The sequence below is a fragment of the Micropterus dolomieu genome, linkage group LG06, assembly GCF_021292245.1.
Source record: "Micropterus dolomieu isolate WLL.071019.BEF.003 ecotype Adirondacks linkage group LG06, ASM2129224v1, whole genome shotgun sequence".
NCBI lineage: Eukaryota > Metazoa > Chordata > Actinopteri > Centrarchiformes > Centrarchidae > Micropterus > Micropterus dolomieu.
The window spans coordinates 10,435,010-10,453,452 of record NC_060155.1 but is presented as its reverse complement, the minus strand read 5'-3'; the positions used below and the strand labels follow the sequence as shown (position 1 = coordinate 10,453,452).

General features: G+C 39.4%; 1 protein-coding gene and 1 long non-coding RNA gene across 4 annotated transcripts in view; one reads left to right on the top strand and one right to left on the bottom strand.

Moving 5' to 3' along the window:
* colec12 (collectin sub-family member 12) overlaps nucleotides 1-17,542 on the top strand; it is a 42,894-nt gene extending 25,352 nt beyond the window's left edge. Inside the window, exons 1-9 of one of the 3 annotated variants that reach the window (XM_046051147.1) lie at nucleotides 1,701-1,741; nucleotides 9,179-9,301; nucleotides 12,481-12,567; nucleotides 12,696-13,739; nucleotides 14,016-14,588; nucleotides 14,698-14,840; nucleotides 14,987-15,096; nucleotides 15,297-15,439; nucleotides 16,543-17,542. In XM_046051147.1, coding sequence (XP_045907103.1) covers nucleotides 12,492-12,567; nucleotides 12,696-13,739; nucleotides 14,016-14,588; nucleotides 14,698-14,840; nucleotides 14,987-15,096; nucleotides 15,297-15,439; nucleotides 16,543-16,562 — 2,109 coding nt within the window. In that variant the 5' untranslated portion in view covers nucleotides 1,701-1,741; nucleotides 9,179-9,301; nucleotides 12,481-12,491 and the 3' untranslated portion in view covers nucleotides 16,563-17,542. Of the gene's footprint in view, nucleotides 1-1,700; nucleotides 1,742-6,481; nucleotides 6,501-9,178; nucleotides 9,302-12,480; nucleotides 12,568-12,695; nucleotides 13,740-14,015; nucleotides 14,589-14,697; nucleotides 14,841-14,986; nucleotides 15,097-15,296; nucleotides 15,440-16,542 lie in introns of those variants that run through there. The other 2 variants (XM_046051146.1, XM_046051145.1) reach the window with 2 other exon arrangements.
* LOC123971989 lies at nucleotides 23-2,838 on the bottom strand. The gene is made up of 3 exons (XR_006825342.1): nucleotides 2,685-2,838; nucleotides 1,632-1,687; nucleotides 23-1,329 (listed from the first exon to the last, which is right to left on the bottom strand). It is a non-coding gene; the product is annotated as an uncharacterized LOC123971989 (long non-coding RNA).
* Nucleotides 17,543-18,443: the final 901 nt, after the last annotated feature.

Below are 18,443 nucleotides of genomic sequence, written 5' to 3'. Positions count from 1 at the left end.
CTTCACTGATAAACCACAGAAGTGTTGAGTAACAACAGGCTGCATGAGCCCCCGGCAGGTGTCTGTTCTCGGCTGTTCTCACGTGTCCAAAATACCTGGACCGACTGGTGATGGTGAATGTCTCCTTCCTAATGTTATCTGCCCATCTGCCCATTTTGCCCTTTTCTCAGCATCAGTTTGAGTGAGAACTTACACAGAGACTGAGCAAAACTCCATACAGCAGACAGCACTCATAAGCCATACTGCTTTTCTTCATTTTAGTAGCCGACAGGCTTGCTGAATAGCTAAGCTAGCTCGCTTTCTGAAAATACTGAGGTGATCAGATTGATGAAAACACTGCTTACAAAAACAACAGTATGTACAAAGTAAGTAAGGAGATCGATGGTGACATTAATGGTACTGTAGAGGTGATGTCAATCTCAAAAGTACTGAACCCTAATAATTATACTCAGTGTATTCTCTCGCTCATATTTCCGGGTCTTCATTGAGGTACACACACAGTCCCTTGAGTATGCATTCCCGCCAAACATCAATATCATCATCCTAAATCAGGGGGGAATAAGAAGAGTTGAGTCATGGAGTTGAAAGTCCTTAAAAATTTCATCATATACACAACATTTCTTTAGTACCTTCATTACCAAACATAACCAAAATGCTGCATAAATGTCAAAACAAAACTACAGGCAGACTCAGTAGAATTTGAGGTCTGTGACAACAAACACTGCACCTTATAACCTTCATGGCAGCAGGATTACCTAAGATTGCAGCAAGAAAATACCGAGGATCTTATAAAAGTCTTGACAATCCACTTTAAACATCTCCAGTGTTTCCCACAGAATGACAGTGCAGTTGACGCTGACTATCAGCTATATACAGCGTACTAGCCTCGAAAGTCCAGCTGCATTCTAACATTAACATAGCTCTCCTTATTAGCTAGGCTCTTTACATGCTTGCTAATAACTGTTTGTTTTTTTTTTAAGCTGAGTCTCCGACATTGACAGCGTTGTGTTGAGATTTGTGCAGCTGTGTTCATGAGGGAGAGGGAGGGAGAGACAGAAAGAGAGGGACAGGTGAGCGAGAGAGAGGGATGAGCAAGAGGATGTGCTGTGCAAATGCGCTATGGCGCTCTGCAACCCAATACGATTTAAAATAAAAAATCGAAAATCTATATGTGGCCGTCAGCGTTGATATTGTGGAGGGCCACCACAAATAAATGAACGTATGGGAAACACTGATATCAAATAAAATGAAAACATTTGTATATTACTCACCATTTACTACATGGCCTAAGGTACGAAGCAGAGATCTCAACTGGAGGTCACCAAATACCTATCCAGAAAAAGATATATACATATTATTTCTACTAGCTGGTGAAGCATCCTGTTTGTGACACAGCGTAAGTTTAAAATTAAAATGATAAGTATAGGTATTTGAATAATACTCATCATCAATAATCATTCATCCACTATCCATCACAATATTTACCATAATAAAACATTTTAAATCAATAAACTTGATTTGAGATTAATTTTCTTGCCAATTTTAATCTCAGGCAGCACATCCAAGCTTTAATTCCAACAGAAAATGTAAAGAATTATTAAACATTTAACGTCAGGAATAAGACTGGCGACCTGTCCAGGGTGTACCCCGCCTTGCGCCTGGGATTGGCTCCAGCCCCCCAGCGACCCTGTACGCAGGATAAGGTTGATGATGGATGGATGGATGGATGGTTAGGAATAAGGTTAGTAAGAATCGCTCTAATCAGAGTAATATCAATAAAGATATTGAGGACGTTGGAGGGATATCTATGTATTGTAAATCAGTGCTGATGTTATGAGCAGTTTACCTTTCACCAAGCTAAATTTATAAAACACAGAACATGAACTTTACCGACTTTATCAAGTGCTGCTTTCTAATTAATAAGCACAGAGCATGTGCACTGTCATAAAAAAAACTGCAGTTACCCTTTAGCCTGGACTAACCTTATGAAGAATAAGTTGTGAAGAATGTGAAAGTTAAGTCTGAACTTTTAACATGACATTTCTAGAATGATGCTTATCGTTACTGATAAGTGTGACATTGCATGTTGAATTTCATTGTGCAGCAGTCTGCAGACCAAGACTACATTAAGCTAACTGTTACCCCCCCTTTGTTCTTAATAGTCCTCTGAAAGTCAGTGACTAACGTTACTGTACCTGTTGTATGAATGTTCAAACTATAAAAGCACACACTGTGCACACATTGTGAGATTTATTAACTGTGCACACGTAATGAGATTTATTAATACACTTAAAATAAAAGTCACCCTCATTAGCATAGCTAACGCTAGCAAGTAGCAACGTTAGCTAACCTTAGCATTACAATTAACTATTCATGTTGCTCGTTTTTGCTAACTTAGTCCTTAAAAACCTCAGCTCAGTGAACATAATGCTTCTAACAGGAATATCTATAATGCAGACTGACATTTGACAAGATTTAATTACCTTTACCTTGTGGAAAGCTCTCCAAGCATTGAAGGGCTTTAGCAAAGCTAACGCTAACGTGTGGTAACGTTAGCTAACCTTGACATTGACTAATTCATGTTGCTCGATGTTACTGGCAGATAAAAACCACAACACAGTCAAAATGATGCACCTAACGTGACTACATATGTTTCTGACCAACATATGACAAAGTTGTATTACCTTTACTGTGTGAAGAGCTGGCCAGACTGATGAATTCAACCGACCGAATCGAAAAAATGGCGCCCTCGGTTAGTTAGCAGTACTAAATTACACATTTATTGAAAATCTTTATTCAAGTGAGTTGTAGTTATGAGGCAAATTAATTCCATTTCATTTGTCTCAGGAATAATAAAAAATAATATTTCATTCTTAGTAATCCACTGTGGTATATGTTTGTTTTTATGTATTTTAGTTTGTTAAAGCAATTTTTTTTAACCAAATTGATTCAGTATGACGTTGATTATGGAAATTATAACTTGAGCCACAATTAGATGTAATTGTAATTTTGTAGACAAATGCCACACAGTAGTGTGACCACAAATGTGTGTTCCATCTGGAAATGTGAGATGAAAATGCCGCATTTGGCAGCATTGAAATCCTTCAGACTCCATCCAGGTGACATATAGAGGCCTGGCCTGTCTTGTGACTACTTCTTTTTGGATTTTGGCCATATTCAGCTTTCATATACACAAAATGGAAGGAGGTCAAATGAAAGAATTCCTGTGGTCGCCACCCAGTTACTGTATATAACATAGTATTAACACTCTGCACAAAAGGTCTTCACACACTGGTCTGTACAGGCTTTCTTTGTGTTGCCATGGAAGTTTCCACTGCCAGCCAGGAGAGAGACGGGGCATGTAGGAAAGTCTAATGGCAGGTACATGGAATAAGGGAATAAGTGTTGAGATTTTTTTTCTTTGACTGACTCAGAGTCCAAATGAAATGCAGCTGTACAGGCACAACACAGGACTGCCCCTATCTTTCTCTCTCTGCGTCTTTTCTCGTTTTTCCTGTCTCTCTGCCTCTGTCCTTTAGTTTCATAACAATGAGCTAATTAACAATGGTAATGATGAACTACAGTTGACCATAACTTCTTCTTAGTATCAATACCATCCTTGATAACTCTAGAGCATCTACTGTAATGTATCTGACCAGTGTGAGAGCTGCACAAATTACATAATGCTGCTGGCAAATGTTTTTTCAAATAGTGTCATTGTCAAAAAGGATTTCACCAAGACGATTCAGAGTCTACAGCCATGTTAGCGGCTTTGTGACACTATACTTCTCAGCACAGTGGTACTTTGAGCTTAATGCTCATTTCAGCATGCTAATATTCTCACAATGACAATGCTAACTTGTTAATGTTTGACAGGTATTCTTTTTGTAAAGGAATTAGTAAAGGTAGAATGACACAATGTGTCAGTGGGTCACGATTGGGTCATTTGCAAACCTGAGTCATGTTCATCTTTTAGAACAGCTCAAGTCTCCTCTGTGTCTCTGGTCCATTTGTGCTTCACCTTAGACCAAACTGACTAACACAGAATTAGTGGAATGGGATTAGGGTTAGTATAATGAGTAGAAGGCAGCTGTAAGTGACATAGAATGTAACTTTGGTTAGCTCAAGTAAGCATTGCAACATCTTTAGGATCCAATATATAATTGAATCTTCACATGTGTATGGCTGGGTGAGAAATAACCTTATTCGGACATGTAGTGAATCTCGTAGGATAAAATACTCCCCCTTAGAAATAGGTGGCACACACACAGTGATTAACTTGTACCGCTTCTCTAGGCATTTGGTCATAAACCATTGCACAGTATTAGAAAATGACTGGGAAATTTGAATTCTTGATCTGATGATGGCACTGGATGATGTCTTTACCGAATCTCAAGACAATCCATCAAATAGTAATTAATATATTTCACTTAAACCCTTAAATGGGGTGGTGATGGAGCAGTGGATAAGACACATGCCTTTGGGTTCGAATCCACTCAGACACCATTGTGTCCCTGAGCAAGACACTTAACCCCTAAGTTGCTCCAGAGGCGTGCGACCTCTGACATATATAGCAATTTTAAGTCACATTGGATAAAAGCGTCAGCTAAATGAATAAATGTAAATGTCAGCCTTATGGTAATGGTGGCACTACAGTAATAGTCAGGGGATCACAAAGTTAGGATGGGATTGCTTAGGATACATTGTCTGAGTACTATTAATGTCTGTAGCAAATTTGTGCCAATCCATCTAGAACAAGTTGAGATATTTCACTGGAAAAGTAAAAATTTTGACCTTCTGGGGGTGCTAGAGGAAATGTTAGGAGATCGCCAGAATTATTAGGATTCATCCTTGTGAATGTCTGTAGCAAATTTCATGGTAATCTATTCAATCTAAAGTGGTGGGGACCAACAGACTAACAATGTAATCCCTAGAGCCACAGTGCTAGCATGACTAAAAAGTAGTTTTGAGATAAATGCTCATGGAGTTTTGGAAAATAAATGTTTTTTTTGTCTCAGTCCTTAAACTCAGCCCGTGTAAATGCAAAAACATAGGCCAAAAGATACAGGCTCTCACTTGACAGCAGTAGTATGTAAGATACAGTATTCTCCACTTTGCATCTGCTCTTTCTAGGCTTTTCTGGCATTTATTAACCTCTTGGGGAGAAATCTGGCTGGATTCCACTTTGTTGATTAGGACGTCCTGGCTGCTGTCCAGCTTCTCGGCTCTCAACAGGCTCATTCCTCTCGTGTTCTGTACATTGGGTGTAGCAATGTGTTTTCAGTCAGCTCATGATACGTGTGCGTCAGCATGTTTATGTACTGTGGTAGTTTCAACAGCAAGAAGTCACAATGGCCCCTTTGGATATGAAACAGGACGCAGTCTCTGACTAATAAGGTACATCACGAGGGGATGAAACACAAACTTGTCTAAGCAGTACACGCAAAGAAGAAATAATGGTGACTTTTGGATTTTAATGATCTATTTGATTTTCTTTATCACAATTGAGAATCATATTTTCATGACCTTTGGAATTTGCTTTGAAAAGATTGTACATGATGTTATTAATTGTCCAAGATTTGCTGTCCTGTATTATTATCATCAGCATAGTAGACAGTATGAGGTATGATGTTTGCTATACTTTACCATGATTACTTTACCATACCTTAACATACTCTGTGGATGTAGTTACGACAAAACAAACCATCAATGTGTTTGCAAGAACTACTTGGCCCTTCATCGAGTATGGATATAGAAACCCAGTAGTTTTTTCTCTCTGGATTCTATGTAACACAATACTGCAGCTACCTTGGAAGCATTTGCTCTTTATCATTAGTGTGCCACATCACTGACAGAATTGTTGTTCAAGCGAAATCCCTTAGAGAAAATACACTCCAGTGACAAGCAGTGGTAAAATGGTGTGACACTGGAAGGAGCTACTGGCTGCTCTGCCCATAATGAAATTCCATGTTAGTTCAGTTGAAGCATCATTGCTGTGAGAACATGACAGTCAGAGTTTGTAACCTGCCAGGCTCTGCAGCACAGTATTGCTAAGTACTGACAGTTTAAACTCTAGGAAGTTGACAACATTTGCATTTAGAGTTTGGACAGTTAAAGCCCCTTTATCTTGGATTAGCTTGAACATCCATTGTTCCGAGTCAGAATCCAAAGGTGATTGAGCATTTTCCATTTCTACCCCCTCACTTTAGAACAGTTTGTAAAAATACAGTTTGATAGGCCTTCCCCAACTATGGCTTTTTAAATCATGTCTTAGTAGTACTCCCCAAGACTTGTAAAAACACTTTGATGTGGAAAATTAATGGAGTTCCCCTTTGAGACATTTGGATATAATTTTTGACTGCTTTTGAGTGTTCACAATTACTCACAAATTGTGATGTCATGATTAGCCTGCTTTTATTTTGTCTATTTTAAGGTTAACTATTCCAATGATGGCCAAGTTTAACAGGGGGAGCGAAACATCTGATGAAGACCCTGTTCTGGTAGTGTAATTCATTTCCCTAGTGCCCTATAGTGCCCTCATGATGTTTAGTTTGAATATTGCAAAAATGTGGTTACAACTCTGTTAACTCTCAGCAACCAGTAAGAATGCAGCAGGTGTAACAACATGCTGACACACAAATATGGATTTAATCAACAAACATGGTTAGCCTGAGTCCCGTCATACAGTCTCTTTTAAGATTCATGCACTTATTTTTATCACAGAATCTGAGATACAGAGTAGAATCAGCATTAGCTCAGTCTGTGGGGACTTGGCTTGGGAAGGACATCTAACTGCTCCCTGTTCTCTGCGCATTGGCTGCCCACTGCTCCTAATTAGGATGGGTTAAATGCAGAGAGCAAATTCCGCATGCGTTGGACTGTGTATAAATTGTATGTGGGTGATAAAGTTGATTAAAGAAGATTAAAGAAAAGTATGTGGGGGGATTGTACAAGAATCTGTTTGTAGTGGGGGGTGGTAGAAAAGTTAATTATTGAAATATCTAGAATGGAAAAGTGAGTGAAAGGGTTTTGACTGTGAGAAAGTATTTGAAATTAAGTGACCCTGCAAGCATGAGGAACACACATATGATACAGCCACCATGGTCAAGTTCATACTCTAATGAACACTGAAATACCAGCCGTGATTTGCTCTTGACCCAGAACCTGCAGACGGTCAGCTGCTTGTTTACATGGTGTGATGTTGTCCTTTGAGCAGCATGTGGTCAGAACCAGTGGGGAGGGGGGGTCCTCTGATGGAGCTCTCCACACTGGCTCCCAACATGAGGCTCTCAGCACACATAAAGACAACAGTGGTCTGCATATCCTTGTCTGGGTCCACGGCTGGGCCCCTTTGAGGTGGTCAGAGATGATGTTTGCACAGATGTGTAGGTCCAAAGCTGAGAGTCCAAACCACCAGTACCCCTCTGGTGGTCCTGGCCACCCCCTGACTGGGAAGGATGGAGCCTCTTGTTGGCTACACATTCAGTCCCATCACGGGTGACATGACTTAAAGGGACAGCATGAGGCTGATACACTTAGTGGGAGGAAGTTATATCAAGATGACAGATGGGGAATTTTTATAGCTTCCGGCAGTAGAAACAATAGACCTACCCAAAATGCCAAGGTGCATGTTTTGACCAGAGCCTGGTGCTTTAGAGGATGACATAACCCAAAAGGATTACCTAATCTTTTTGCCTAATAGACTTGTATGTCTGTCAAATGAGAATTTAAGCTCAGTGGTTCAGCATAATCTTTGTATAACATATTTAAAAGCATTGTGATCACATGTATTTATTTTACATAACTACATGAACTACATGAAAATGATTTCAGAACTTTAAAGCGATGCAAAATGGTAAAATAATTTACATTTTTGTTGCACAGGGCCATGTTGAAAACCTTTGCTTGGCTTGGGTAAACAACTCTGTGTAAAGATATAGATGTTGCCCTGTTTCAAGATAACAGCAATCACTTAAGTGAGTATTATTATAACTGTTGGAGCCACAGGGAAAATAATACCCAAGTTGTAAGTACCAAAAGTTTTCCTATGAGGCACACTTTGGATAGCCCAGTTTAAGTGGTGTAAAAAGTATTCAAATCATCATTTCCTTAAGTAAAAGTACCAATACCATACTATTAAAATACTCAAAATTTGACCTTTTACCAAATTTGAGTAAAAGTATCAAAGTATTAACAACAAAATGTATGTTGGTAGAATGGTCCATGTCAGTGTTACAGCATATTGTTGCGTAGTTTAATCTATAATAATGCATTATATTTTATTAACTGTTCCAAGCACACATATTTTGTAAGTAAAATCATAATGTAGTGAAGTAAAAGATCAACATTTCCATCTGAATTGTAGCGGAGTAGCAGTATAAATACCCTTAAAGTAGAGACACTCAAGTAAAAAGTATCTCAAAATTCTGTACTGTGCGTGAGTAGATGTACTTTGCTATTTTTAACCATTGCCAAATTTGAGTTTGATATTGTAACAAAAAGTATTTTACTGTTTTGTTTTTGCTCAGGCTATTTATTTTATGACCATCTTGTCTAAAAGGTGTTACAGGTTTCTCCAAATTCTCTCTTTCTATATCATCTGATTGGAAGTTTGTTCCATCTGCAGAAAGATCTTTTGCCTGAATATACACTAGCTGCCCTCTCACTCTGCTTGCCTGAGGCTACTTGGTCAGTTCTAATGAAGTCAAGTAAACATCCTGCCTGTTGTAGAATGTTTAGCATTGGATCTCATTGTGTTGGTGTTTTTCAGGACATAGTGTCAGACTAGTGAACATCTGTGACATGAATGACCAAACATTTCACTACACTGTGGGATTAGGTTGGATGCAACAAGGAATGACACAGAAGTGGAATGGTACTTTTTTGTTTTGGTTTCTCTGTTGTATGGCTAACACATGTGCAGTGTTTTTATAGTTTTATAGTGAGTCTTCTTGCCTATTTATGAACGCAAGTGTTTTCAATTGATTCTTGGCTGAAGAAAGGCACAGCGTGTCTCACTTTAGACATGCAGTACTAAACTTAGTTATGAAATGGAAAAAAAAAAACATCCCTTGTGAATTCATTTTGAATGAAAACCTTGTAGCGGTGTATTTTTATTAACTCCCTGCTCTAGTTGCACATTATTTGAGTCTGACACAAATTGTATTGTATGTTTCAGGAATTCAGGAGGGTACAGAGTGCACCAAGTGTAAAAATGACTGGGCACTGAGGGCGGCTGTTGCACTGCTCTATGTGCTCTGTGCCCTGCTCACCATAGCAGTGGCTGTCCTCGGATACAAAGGTAAGTCATAAATTTGAATACTCAGTTTAATGATTTAGTTTTAGTTTAGTTTCTGAACTTTGGCCTCCGTAGTACAGATTTTAAAGCTGTGGTCACATTCTACAAATCCAAGTACAGTCAGTCTTACATTCAATGTAGACTGCAGAATTACTCAAATAAGACAATGATAACAGTGGGTTTTAAACCCATAGCCTTAATTCACTTTAACAAGTCCACTTTCTTTACACCTTACTAGATTCCAACAGTTCTGAAAACGTGAGAAAGTCTTAAATTGTCATGTTTGAGGCATCAATGAGGTGATCTTATTCTATACCAACCTTCTGTTGGTGGCTTTGGCTCAGGATGTAGAGCGGACAGTCCAGTAATCAGTAGGTTATGTGACCTTTAGCAAGATATTGAACCCCAAATTTCTCCCAATGGCTGTGTGTGAGTCTGTGTGAATCTATTCATTACTGTTTCTGATGAGCAGTTAGCACCTTGCATGGTAGCCTCTGCCATCAGTGTGTGTGAATGGGGTGAATGTGACATGTAGTGTAAAGCACTTTGGTCAGAAGACTAGTAAGGTGCTAAACAAGTACAGTCCATTTACAATGTTGTTATTAGGCATGCTAGCGTTGTGGAATGTAGAATTGTTGTAGAACTGTTGTAGAACTGTGGAATAGCAGTCGTGTTATCTCGTCTCTTTTGATTAAAAACTTCAAAATGGTCACTTTTCGGTAGGGTAAGGGTAACAAAGCCTTGATGTTGTTATTTTCAGCATAGCAATAGGTTTTTTTAGATAATTTCCTTTAAAAACTCCATAAATTAAATATCAACAGGGCACATCACTGGAAGAATGTAAAACTAAATTGATCCAAGTCTGAGCTATCACTTGAAAAGACTCCCTTTTACAAGATCCATAGTTTACTAAATTGACATATTTCGGAGATTAGCAATAGTTTAAGATTATAAACACATTTGTTGTGCAACATTGTCCTTACTGCATTTTTGCTCTTTCTCCCTGTTTGAACTGGGGAAATTATGTTAAGTAGAAACAGAAATGAATTCAAGTTATCACAGGCGCCATCAATATGGAATGCACTTTGTGCATTGTCCAATATTACACATTCATGACCCCAATCAATCGTAGAAAACCTGTCAAAATATCCTTAAGCAAAATATTGAAGTCCCACCTGCTCCACAGGCGCCCCAACCTGGGGAACCATGTACTTCAACCAACAGACAAAAACTGCATTCACCCAATGGGAAATGATTCTATTCTAAACATGGCCTATTCTAAACATGGCCTCAGATCTAAATCTGAATACTGCCTTGTTACTGCTATCAGGATTGTTTTAGGTTTCCAGCTTTGGATCTGTGTTACTTTGTAGCCCATGTGATTTTGATGGTTTGGCTCTAATGTCTACCAGATGACCATGCAGCGACTACCCTGGCTTAACAACCCAGAGGAGATTTTATGGCTTGGTAACAATTTGTTGTCTCATGAACCACAGGCTGACTCAGAAATGGCTGCAAGTGTCCAAACTGGTTAGAGTTTGCGAGAAACCATTGTAGGCTGGCTTCTGTGTTGTGTTTATCTCTTCTACACCCTTTAAACGGTATATACTGTAGTTAACCTGCAAACATAAATATAGTTCTCCGCACTAATCAAGATATTTCCTAGTCTTTGTTCTCCAAATTACGTTTAAAGCATTGTTTGCGTTACCTGCTGTTTCTGCTCCTGTAGCATTGATCAGCGTTAATCTGCTTGGCCTCCTGTTGGGTAACTGCCTAAGTATGGCTCATAACTTGGGTCGCAATAAGCAGTCAATAAGCCTTACTGAAATTAGCAAGCTTATATAATGCCTAATGCTTTTCCAATACAGGACTGTCGGGGGATGGAAAGATTAGTGGGATAAGAAGGTATGTTAGACATCAGGGAAGAAAAGATTCGGTGGCAGGCTCAGTGCTGTAGCAAAATTATTGGCAACAAATAAGGCATATACAGTATGTTTAAGCACTCAAAAAGATAAAGAAATTAGCATTTTAGACGGAAAGAGAAAGAGAGGAGATTTAAGCTGCATACTCCCAACAGCACAACAACAAACAACACTGGACCCATATGTGTTTTTGTTCGTCCCAAGTGCAATGTTATTGCTTCGTGTTTTTGTCACTTCTGGAATCATAACAGTGAGAGCTTAGGATGTTTTCCAGTGTAGTTTTTAGACACCCACATACTGACAAAAAACAAACCGTGGAGGAGGAGAGGAGACAGACTCTAGTTGCAGATGTGCAGAGGAGATAGAGAAAGTGGAACCAGAGTTAGAGTGCGCTAGTGTGGTATTCTTTATGTGTTTGAATTTGTTTATACTCAAGAAGTGGAATTTGTGAATGTGCTCTGAAAATTGTAATGTTCAACAGATACACAGTTGGCCAGTTACAAAAAAAAAAAAAAAAACTCTTCACCCTGTTCATCATCCAGTTTTCAGAATTGTTTCCTGTAAGAGGAATGAGTACAGCAGCACCCTCTGCTGTTCAAAATCAGCTTGGCCGAATAACTTCTCTGGCCACAAGTTCTGTTTTCATGAGATCTATTTAACACATAATGATTCAGATTCTTTGCTGAAGTAAAAGTAGCAATAACATGTAAATTTACTCCATTACAAGTACAAATCTTGCATTCAAGAACTTTCTTAAGTAAAAGTATTTAAATATTATCAAAATTTACTTAAGTGATCTGACTTAAAGGATTCATTAAGCAGCAGAGTGGCCTGCCAGTGTTATGTTATCATATATTGGATTATTATTACTAATGCATTATTGTACAAGCAAACGACAGTGTGTCGTATTTTTTTCATGTGTTTTATGTAAAATCTTAGTCAGAAAAGTTACTAGTAACTACAGATACATATAGTGAAGTATAGTATTTGCCTCTGAAGAGTCTATCTAGAGTCTAGATATCTATCTGTCATATCTCCTATAGACCTCTAATAGTCAGAATGTCACATTCCACATAAAATGCACTTCCTGTGTTAATGTCTTAGTATGTGTGATAGTTGTATAATGTGTCCCTCTTAGAAGCAAGGCTAAACACTGCATCAGCATCATAATTCTGTCTGTTAATCTTGAATTGTTGCTTTATAAGTGTATGTTCTTTGTGTATCTATTTACATCGCACCTGCTCTTTCCTCTTTTGTCAGTGGTCCAGAAAATGGACAATGTCACAGAGGGCATGCAGAATTATGGAGGCAAGATCAATGCTGTGGAGACCGACTTAAAGAAGCTAGGTAACATAAGACTACATAACAAATATGGATAGTTTTAACCCATAAACCGGTAACATTTTGAATGCTATGTACAAGGAGTTGGTTTTATTTTCTATAACCGCAGATATTTTTGTGTGTCACCTTTTCAGATGATCAGGCAGGAGAGAAGTCTGTTAATGCCACAAGTGACATCAAGACTTTCAAGTCAGATCTAGAGGCATTACAGAACCAACTGAATGAAATTGCAGTCAGGGCAACAAGAAACAGGGACATGCTGGATGAGCTTCGGATCACAGGAGATGACCTTGAAAACGGCCATGTCTCCCTGCAGAGTTTTCTGCAAGGCAACGCTGCCTCACTGCGTGGGGTCAACCAGACCCTGGCCTCCTACAGCGGCATGATTGATGACCTCCAGACAGACACCGCGCGGCTCCAGTCAGAGATACAGGGCCAGGTCAAAGAGCAGAGCCAGACCCAGGTTAGCATCAGTGCACTAAACATTACCCAGTCCCAGCAACGTAATCTGCTCGGCACACTGCAGAAGACGGTCGAAGACGCAGGCCAGGCAGTGCAGAAACTGAAGAATGACTATCAGGGTCTGCAGCAGACAGCCAGGCAGACCCGGGCTGACACAGAATGGCTAAAGGAAAAGGTTCAGAATCTCCAGGTTTTGGCAGCCAACAACTCAGCCCTGGCCCGGTCCAATGGAGAAGCTCTGGATGACTTGGGGGCTCAGCTCAGCACGCTAGCCAGCCAGATCCAGAACACCTCAGTTCTCACCGAGGGCCATGACCAGAGCCTGCGTGAGCTGATGGACCACCAGAGAGACCACGATAACGCCACCTCGTCTAAGTTTGACGTGATGGAAGCACGATTAGACAGACATGAGAATGACATGGACCGCGTGACTGGAAACGTGAGCTTTGCCTCGCAGCTCCTGGGTGCCATCAGCTCCGACCTGAATGGCCTGAGGTCCTGTGCTGAGACAGTGATGCGACATTCAGACCTGCTCCTGGGGCTGAACGATAGCGTGACGGAGGCCAGGGCAGACAGCAAGGAGCTGCGCGCCCAGCAGGATGAGCTGACAGCCAGGCTGGACAAAGAGGTCAGCAACCTCTCTATGGTGATGGAGGAGATGAAGCTGGTGGACAGCAAGCACTCGCAGATCATCACCAACTTTACCATCCTGCAGGGTAAGAAGAGAGGACATACTGTGTCCAAAATGATGAAAGGATTTAGATCCAAAAGAACCATATCTTTGAATTTAGACTATGACTGGGATTATACACCTGCTGGTCTTTAGTACTCTGTTGTATAAATAATAACAGATAAATAATAACTACAAATATTAGAAATAAAAAGTACAAGAAATAAAAGGCCTGTGTTCCCTGTGAAACATCTTAAGACCTTAACAGTAACAGCGCAGTCTGACCCCTATAGTCCTCTCATCTGCTGTTGTTATGTTTCAGGTCCACCAGGTCCCAGGGGCCCCAGGGGTGACAAGGGTCCACAGGGGCCAGTGGGCCAGTTAGGACAGAAGGGTGATAAAGGAGACAAAGGGATTCCAGGGTTGCTTGGACCTAAAGGAGAGAAAGGTGCTGCTGGACTACCAGGTATTCCAGGTCCAAAGGGCGCACCCGGGGCTCGGGGTCTTCCTGGTGCTAAAGGGTCGCGAGGGTCTGGAGGACGACCTGGAAGCCCTGGTGAAAAAGGTGACCCCGGGGCTCAGGGGCTTCCTGGTAGGGATGGACAGTCAGGAATGGCAGGACCACAAGGGCCACAGGGGCCCAGAGGAGCAGCAGGACCTGCAGGGTTGGAGGGGCCTCGTGGTCCTGTTGGACCCATCGGCCCACCTGGTCCTCCAGGGCTACCAGGGATACCGGCGCCTTTAGTTCCTCAAATTTCCAAGGCTCCTCAGCCCACTCAACCCACTCAGGTCTCTGAACCCCCCAAACCACCTCAACCTCCCAAACCAGCAGAGGAACCACAAGGCACCGTCTCCCGGCAGGTCCAGCCCCCTGTCACTGTTACTCCAACAACTGGTCAGTTTAATGATTACATAAGAGCAGAACATTTTTACTTATTCTGATACAACATATGACATGTGATCTAACTCCTAAATTGAAATGTTCTGTAAATGATTGGTTCCAGGTTGCCCATCTGGGTTCAGAAAGTTTAGAGACAGCTGCTACTACTTCTCCTCTGGGTCTCAGAGACTCAACTTTGACGAGTCCAACCAGTTCTGTACTAACATATCGTCTCATATGCTCATTATTAATGACAACGAGGAACAGGTAAAGAAAATTTGACCCAGATATTTACTTTAATACATTCACTGACTTTATTTACAAAAAACGTTTTTATAAAATAACTTTAAATTTCAGCCTTGTTTTTCTGAAATAACCACCCTGTAAATTATCTTTTGCTCTTCTATCCGTAGCAATTTGTGAGAAATGCAATTGCAGGAAAAGGCTATTTCTGGCTGGGCCTTACTGACAGGGTGGAGGAAAATATCTGGAAATGGGTGGATGGGACTATACCTGTTTTCAAGTGAGTAAATCTGCCAAATTGTTTTTTACAAATGTATAAATCTCTTATTAAGCAATTGGAATTTGTGTGTGTTTAAGTTATTTCTGTCTTTATTCTTTGCTTCATTCTCTTCAGAACAGCAAGCTTCTATGAATGTAACTAACAAACACCTTGTGTGATGCTTGAACATTGATACATATTGCTTGTGTTGTTGCTATCAGGAAGTGGAAGCCTGGCCAGCCTGATAACTGGACCCACGGCCACGAAGCGGGCGAGGACTGTGCTGGCCTTATCCATAATGCCAACTGGAATGATTTCTACTGCACTGACCGCATCGGGTTTATCTGTGAACGTGCCTCTGACTGTCAGTACCTTCTTCGATCTGACCTTTTTGCATTTTGAAATCTCCTGTGTGCGTGTGTGTGTGTGCGTGTGCGTGCGTTTTTTCTATATTTTTCTTATTGGCAACAGATACCATCTAAAGGCCAAAACCAACAATGTGTCTGTTCGTCTCTCTTAATCAGTCTGCGGTACTCAGCCCCAAGTCCATCCAATTTGTTGGGGACTATTTTATTCATATTCCCCTGATTAATTTACTTTTGGTGCTTTAGTGAGTTGTGGTATTTACAGCACGGGGACTGTAAATGGGATCGACTCAAAATAAACTACAGACCCCACTGACAAAACAATCTCAGGTGAAGGTCCTGTTGTTCTGGGGCTTTTGAGCGAATGGTCCTCATCAGGAGACTTTACTCAGTTGCCCTGGAAATGTAGATGTTCAAACTTTCCATGATTTGAGGACTTCTCATTCTTGACCTTGGAAACATCTTGGAAACAATCAGGATCAGTGCTAATGTTCATAACAACGAAGAAACATGTCCCCTACTACAACAGTGTGACTCATTAATGTGCTCTTAGCCTTTAGGAAGTACACAACTGACGTCTGACATATGTTGTTCACATTAGAATTTGATCCCAGATTTTGAGATAAATGTCATTTTTTCTGTAATTTAATGAATATACACACAGTGTTGGTGTACTGTGACGATCAATGTCTACTTTTTATGAGCTATGAAAAACCACTCTGTATACAGCTTTTTAGCTATGCAAGTTTTAGATTATCCAAACCAAAAAGGAACACTTAACCCTTCACTTTCTCTTGGACATACATGGTTTTCACTGGACAGCGGCGACAGGCTTGGTAAGGATGTTATCAGTAACAGTCAAAAATCTCAAATATAAATATCCAATATAGATTAAAGGTCCTGTTTGGGTCATGATACTGGTTGGCCCAATGTCTGTCAACAGTTTTTCCTGTGTGCAGTTTCTTCATCATAATAATAAAGTTGCAGATTAACACAATTAGTTATTACTGTTGCTAAAACTGTTAATATATCAGCATGTAAGCACATCATAAAGGTGTTAAAATGTACCTTATGTGTTTTATTTTTGTTGTTCTCTTCACAGTGACGGTTCCAGTTTTATAGCATCCACCTAAGGCAGTGTGAGCTGTCTGTGGGAGAAAGGTGAAGAGGCTGAAATTGAGGTTGAACATGCAAGGATAATGACTCTCTGACACTCTGATGAAGCTCAGCTCAGTCGAGCATCACTGAGACTTGGACTGATCTTTGTCATAAAGACACTTTAAAACACAGTATGGTGCAAAAGACAGATCATGCACAGACCCAGCTGACTATTGTATTGATTTAGTATTTGTACTGAAGGAACATGAGAATAAAGGCATTTATTGAGGCTATGCTAAGTCATTATTTGGTGCAGCCAATGTTGTACAGGCGTATCTGTAAATAATACACACTAAAGATACATTGTTGGTTGGGATTAAATTTCATACCATTTTATTTCTTAACTACCTTTTTAATCTTTAAACTTAAAATCTATATCAGAGGATTATGTTGTTAATAAAGTTGAACTATTTTTATACTGTTAAATACTTCACAGAACAAGAACTGTGATTAGAAATAAGTTCCCGTGAAAATGCTAAGCAGCACCCAATCACCATCAGCAAATGACTGCAAACTCAGATAATAAATAGAAATAAAGCTAATGCAATTTTACATTTCTACAAACTAAAATGTCAATGTAATTTCTTTTGGTTCTACTTCTGAGAATAGAGGCTCAGTGTGAGCAGTGCTGCTGTTGTATGAAGGACAGTATTTCTTAGACTTTAGACTGCCAGTATGAGTTTTATACAGTATGAGGCACACATTAACAATATGTACATTTTTGTATCCATCTTATGATGATTTATTCATTATACCAAATACAATATGTGAAATATGTAACATGTTTATAATTTGCATAATCAGTTGTTATTGTTGTGTGATTTTTTTCCAATTCATATAATGCTCAAGGACTGAGTAGCAGTTTGTAATGTGGCTACAGGCTCATTATGCCTTAATGAAATTACCACGTTCCTATGGATCACAATAAAATGGGGAAGAAAGTGTGTGTGGATTCACTGCTCTTTGGCCTATGAAATATTGTAGTAAATGCATTAACGGGATATGAAAAGACATTTATTTGTTTATAAAAACAAAAGAAGAAAGGACACTCCTAACTAACGCATTACTGATATCAGGCTCATCTGAATCCTTTAGTTTATTTATATATGCAGCTTTTTGTTAATTTTTAACAAAACCAATGTGCAACAATCAAACAGTTCAAACAAAGGTAACTACACAACAATTTAAAAAAATGGCAGTACATATTCCATATATTTTAGACAATTCATTTTTACTTCCTAAACCTTGTGATAAGATCATTCAAACAGAAAAACACTGACAATTGGGGAAATGCAACAATCTTTTGGGCTTGGAAGATTACATTCAAAGTGGACAACAGGGACTTAGCTACTTAACTATATTGCTGTGACCTAAATCACCTACGTATGTCTGTAAATATCTTCAAAATGCCAGTGAAAAATCACACATAAACAATATTAAGTAGTATTCTTTCTCATAAAAGGCACGCTATTACCAATATATATTTATAGGGGATATATTTTGTGAAGAGAAGTTTTTATTTATTAATTTAGTGTATCCTTTTTGTTTGTAGAATAGTCAATGATGCAATCATGTAAAGCTTGAATTCCTTTAATATAAGAAGTTAAGATCAGAAAAGAATTTCCATTTATGTCAATGGTATGCGGTTAATATAATTAAGGGAAATTAAGGTGCAATTGTTTATCTTAAGATATCTTGAAATGATTGAGTCCAAACTGTACATTATAGTAATACAGAGAGAAATATATAATCATTTACCTACCCCTACCTTTACCAGTTGCAGCATTAGTGATGCTTACACATTGATGTATTAATAATTATTATCCAGTGATATTATTATTCTGA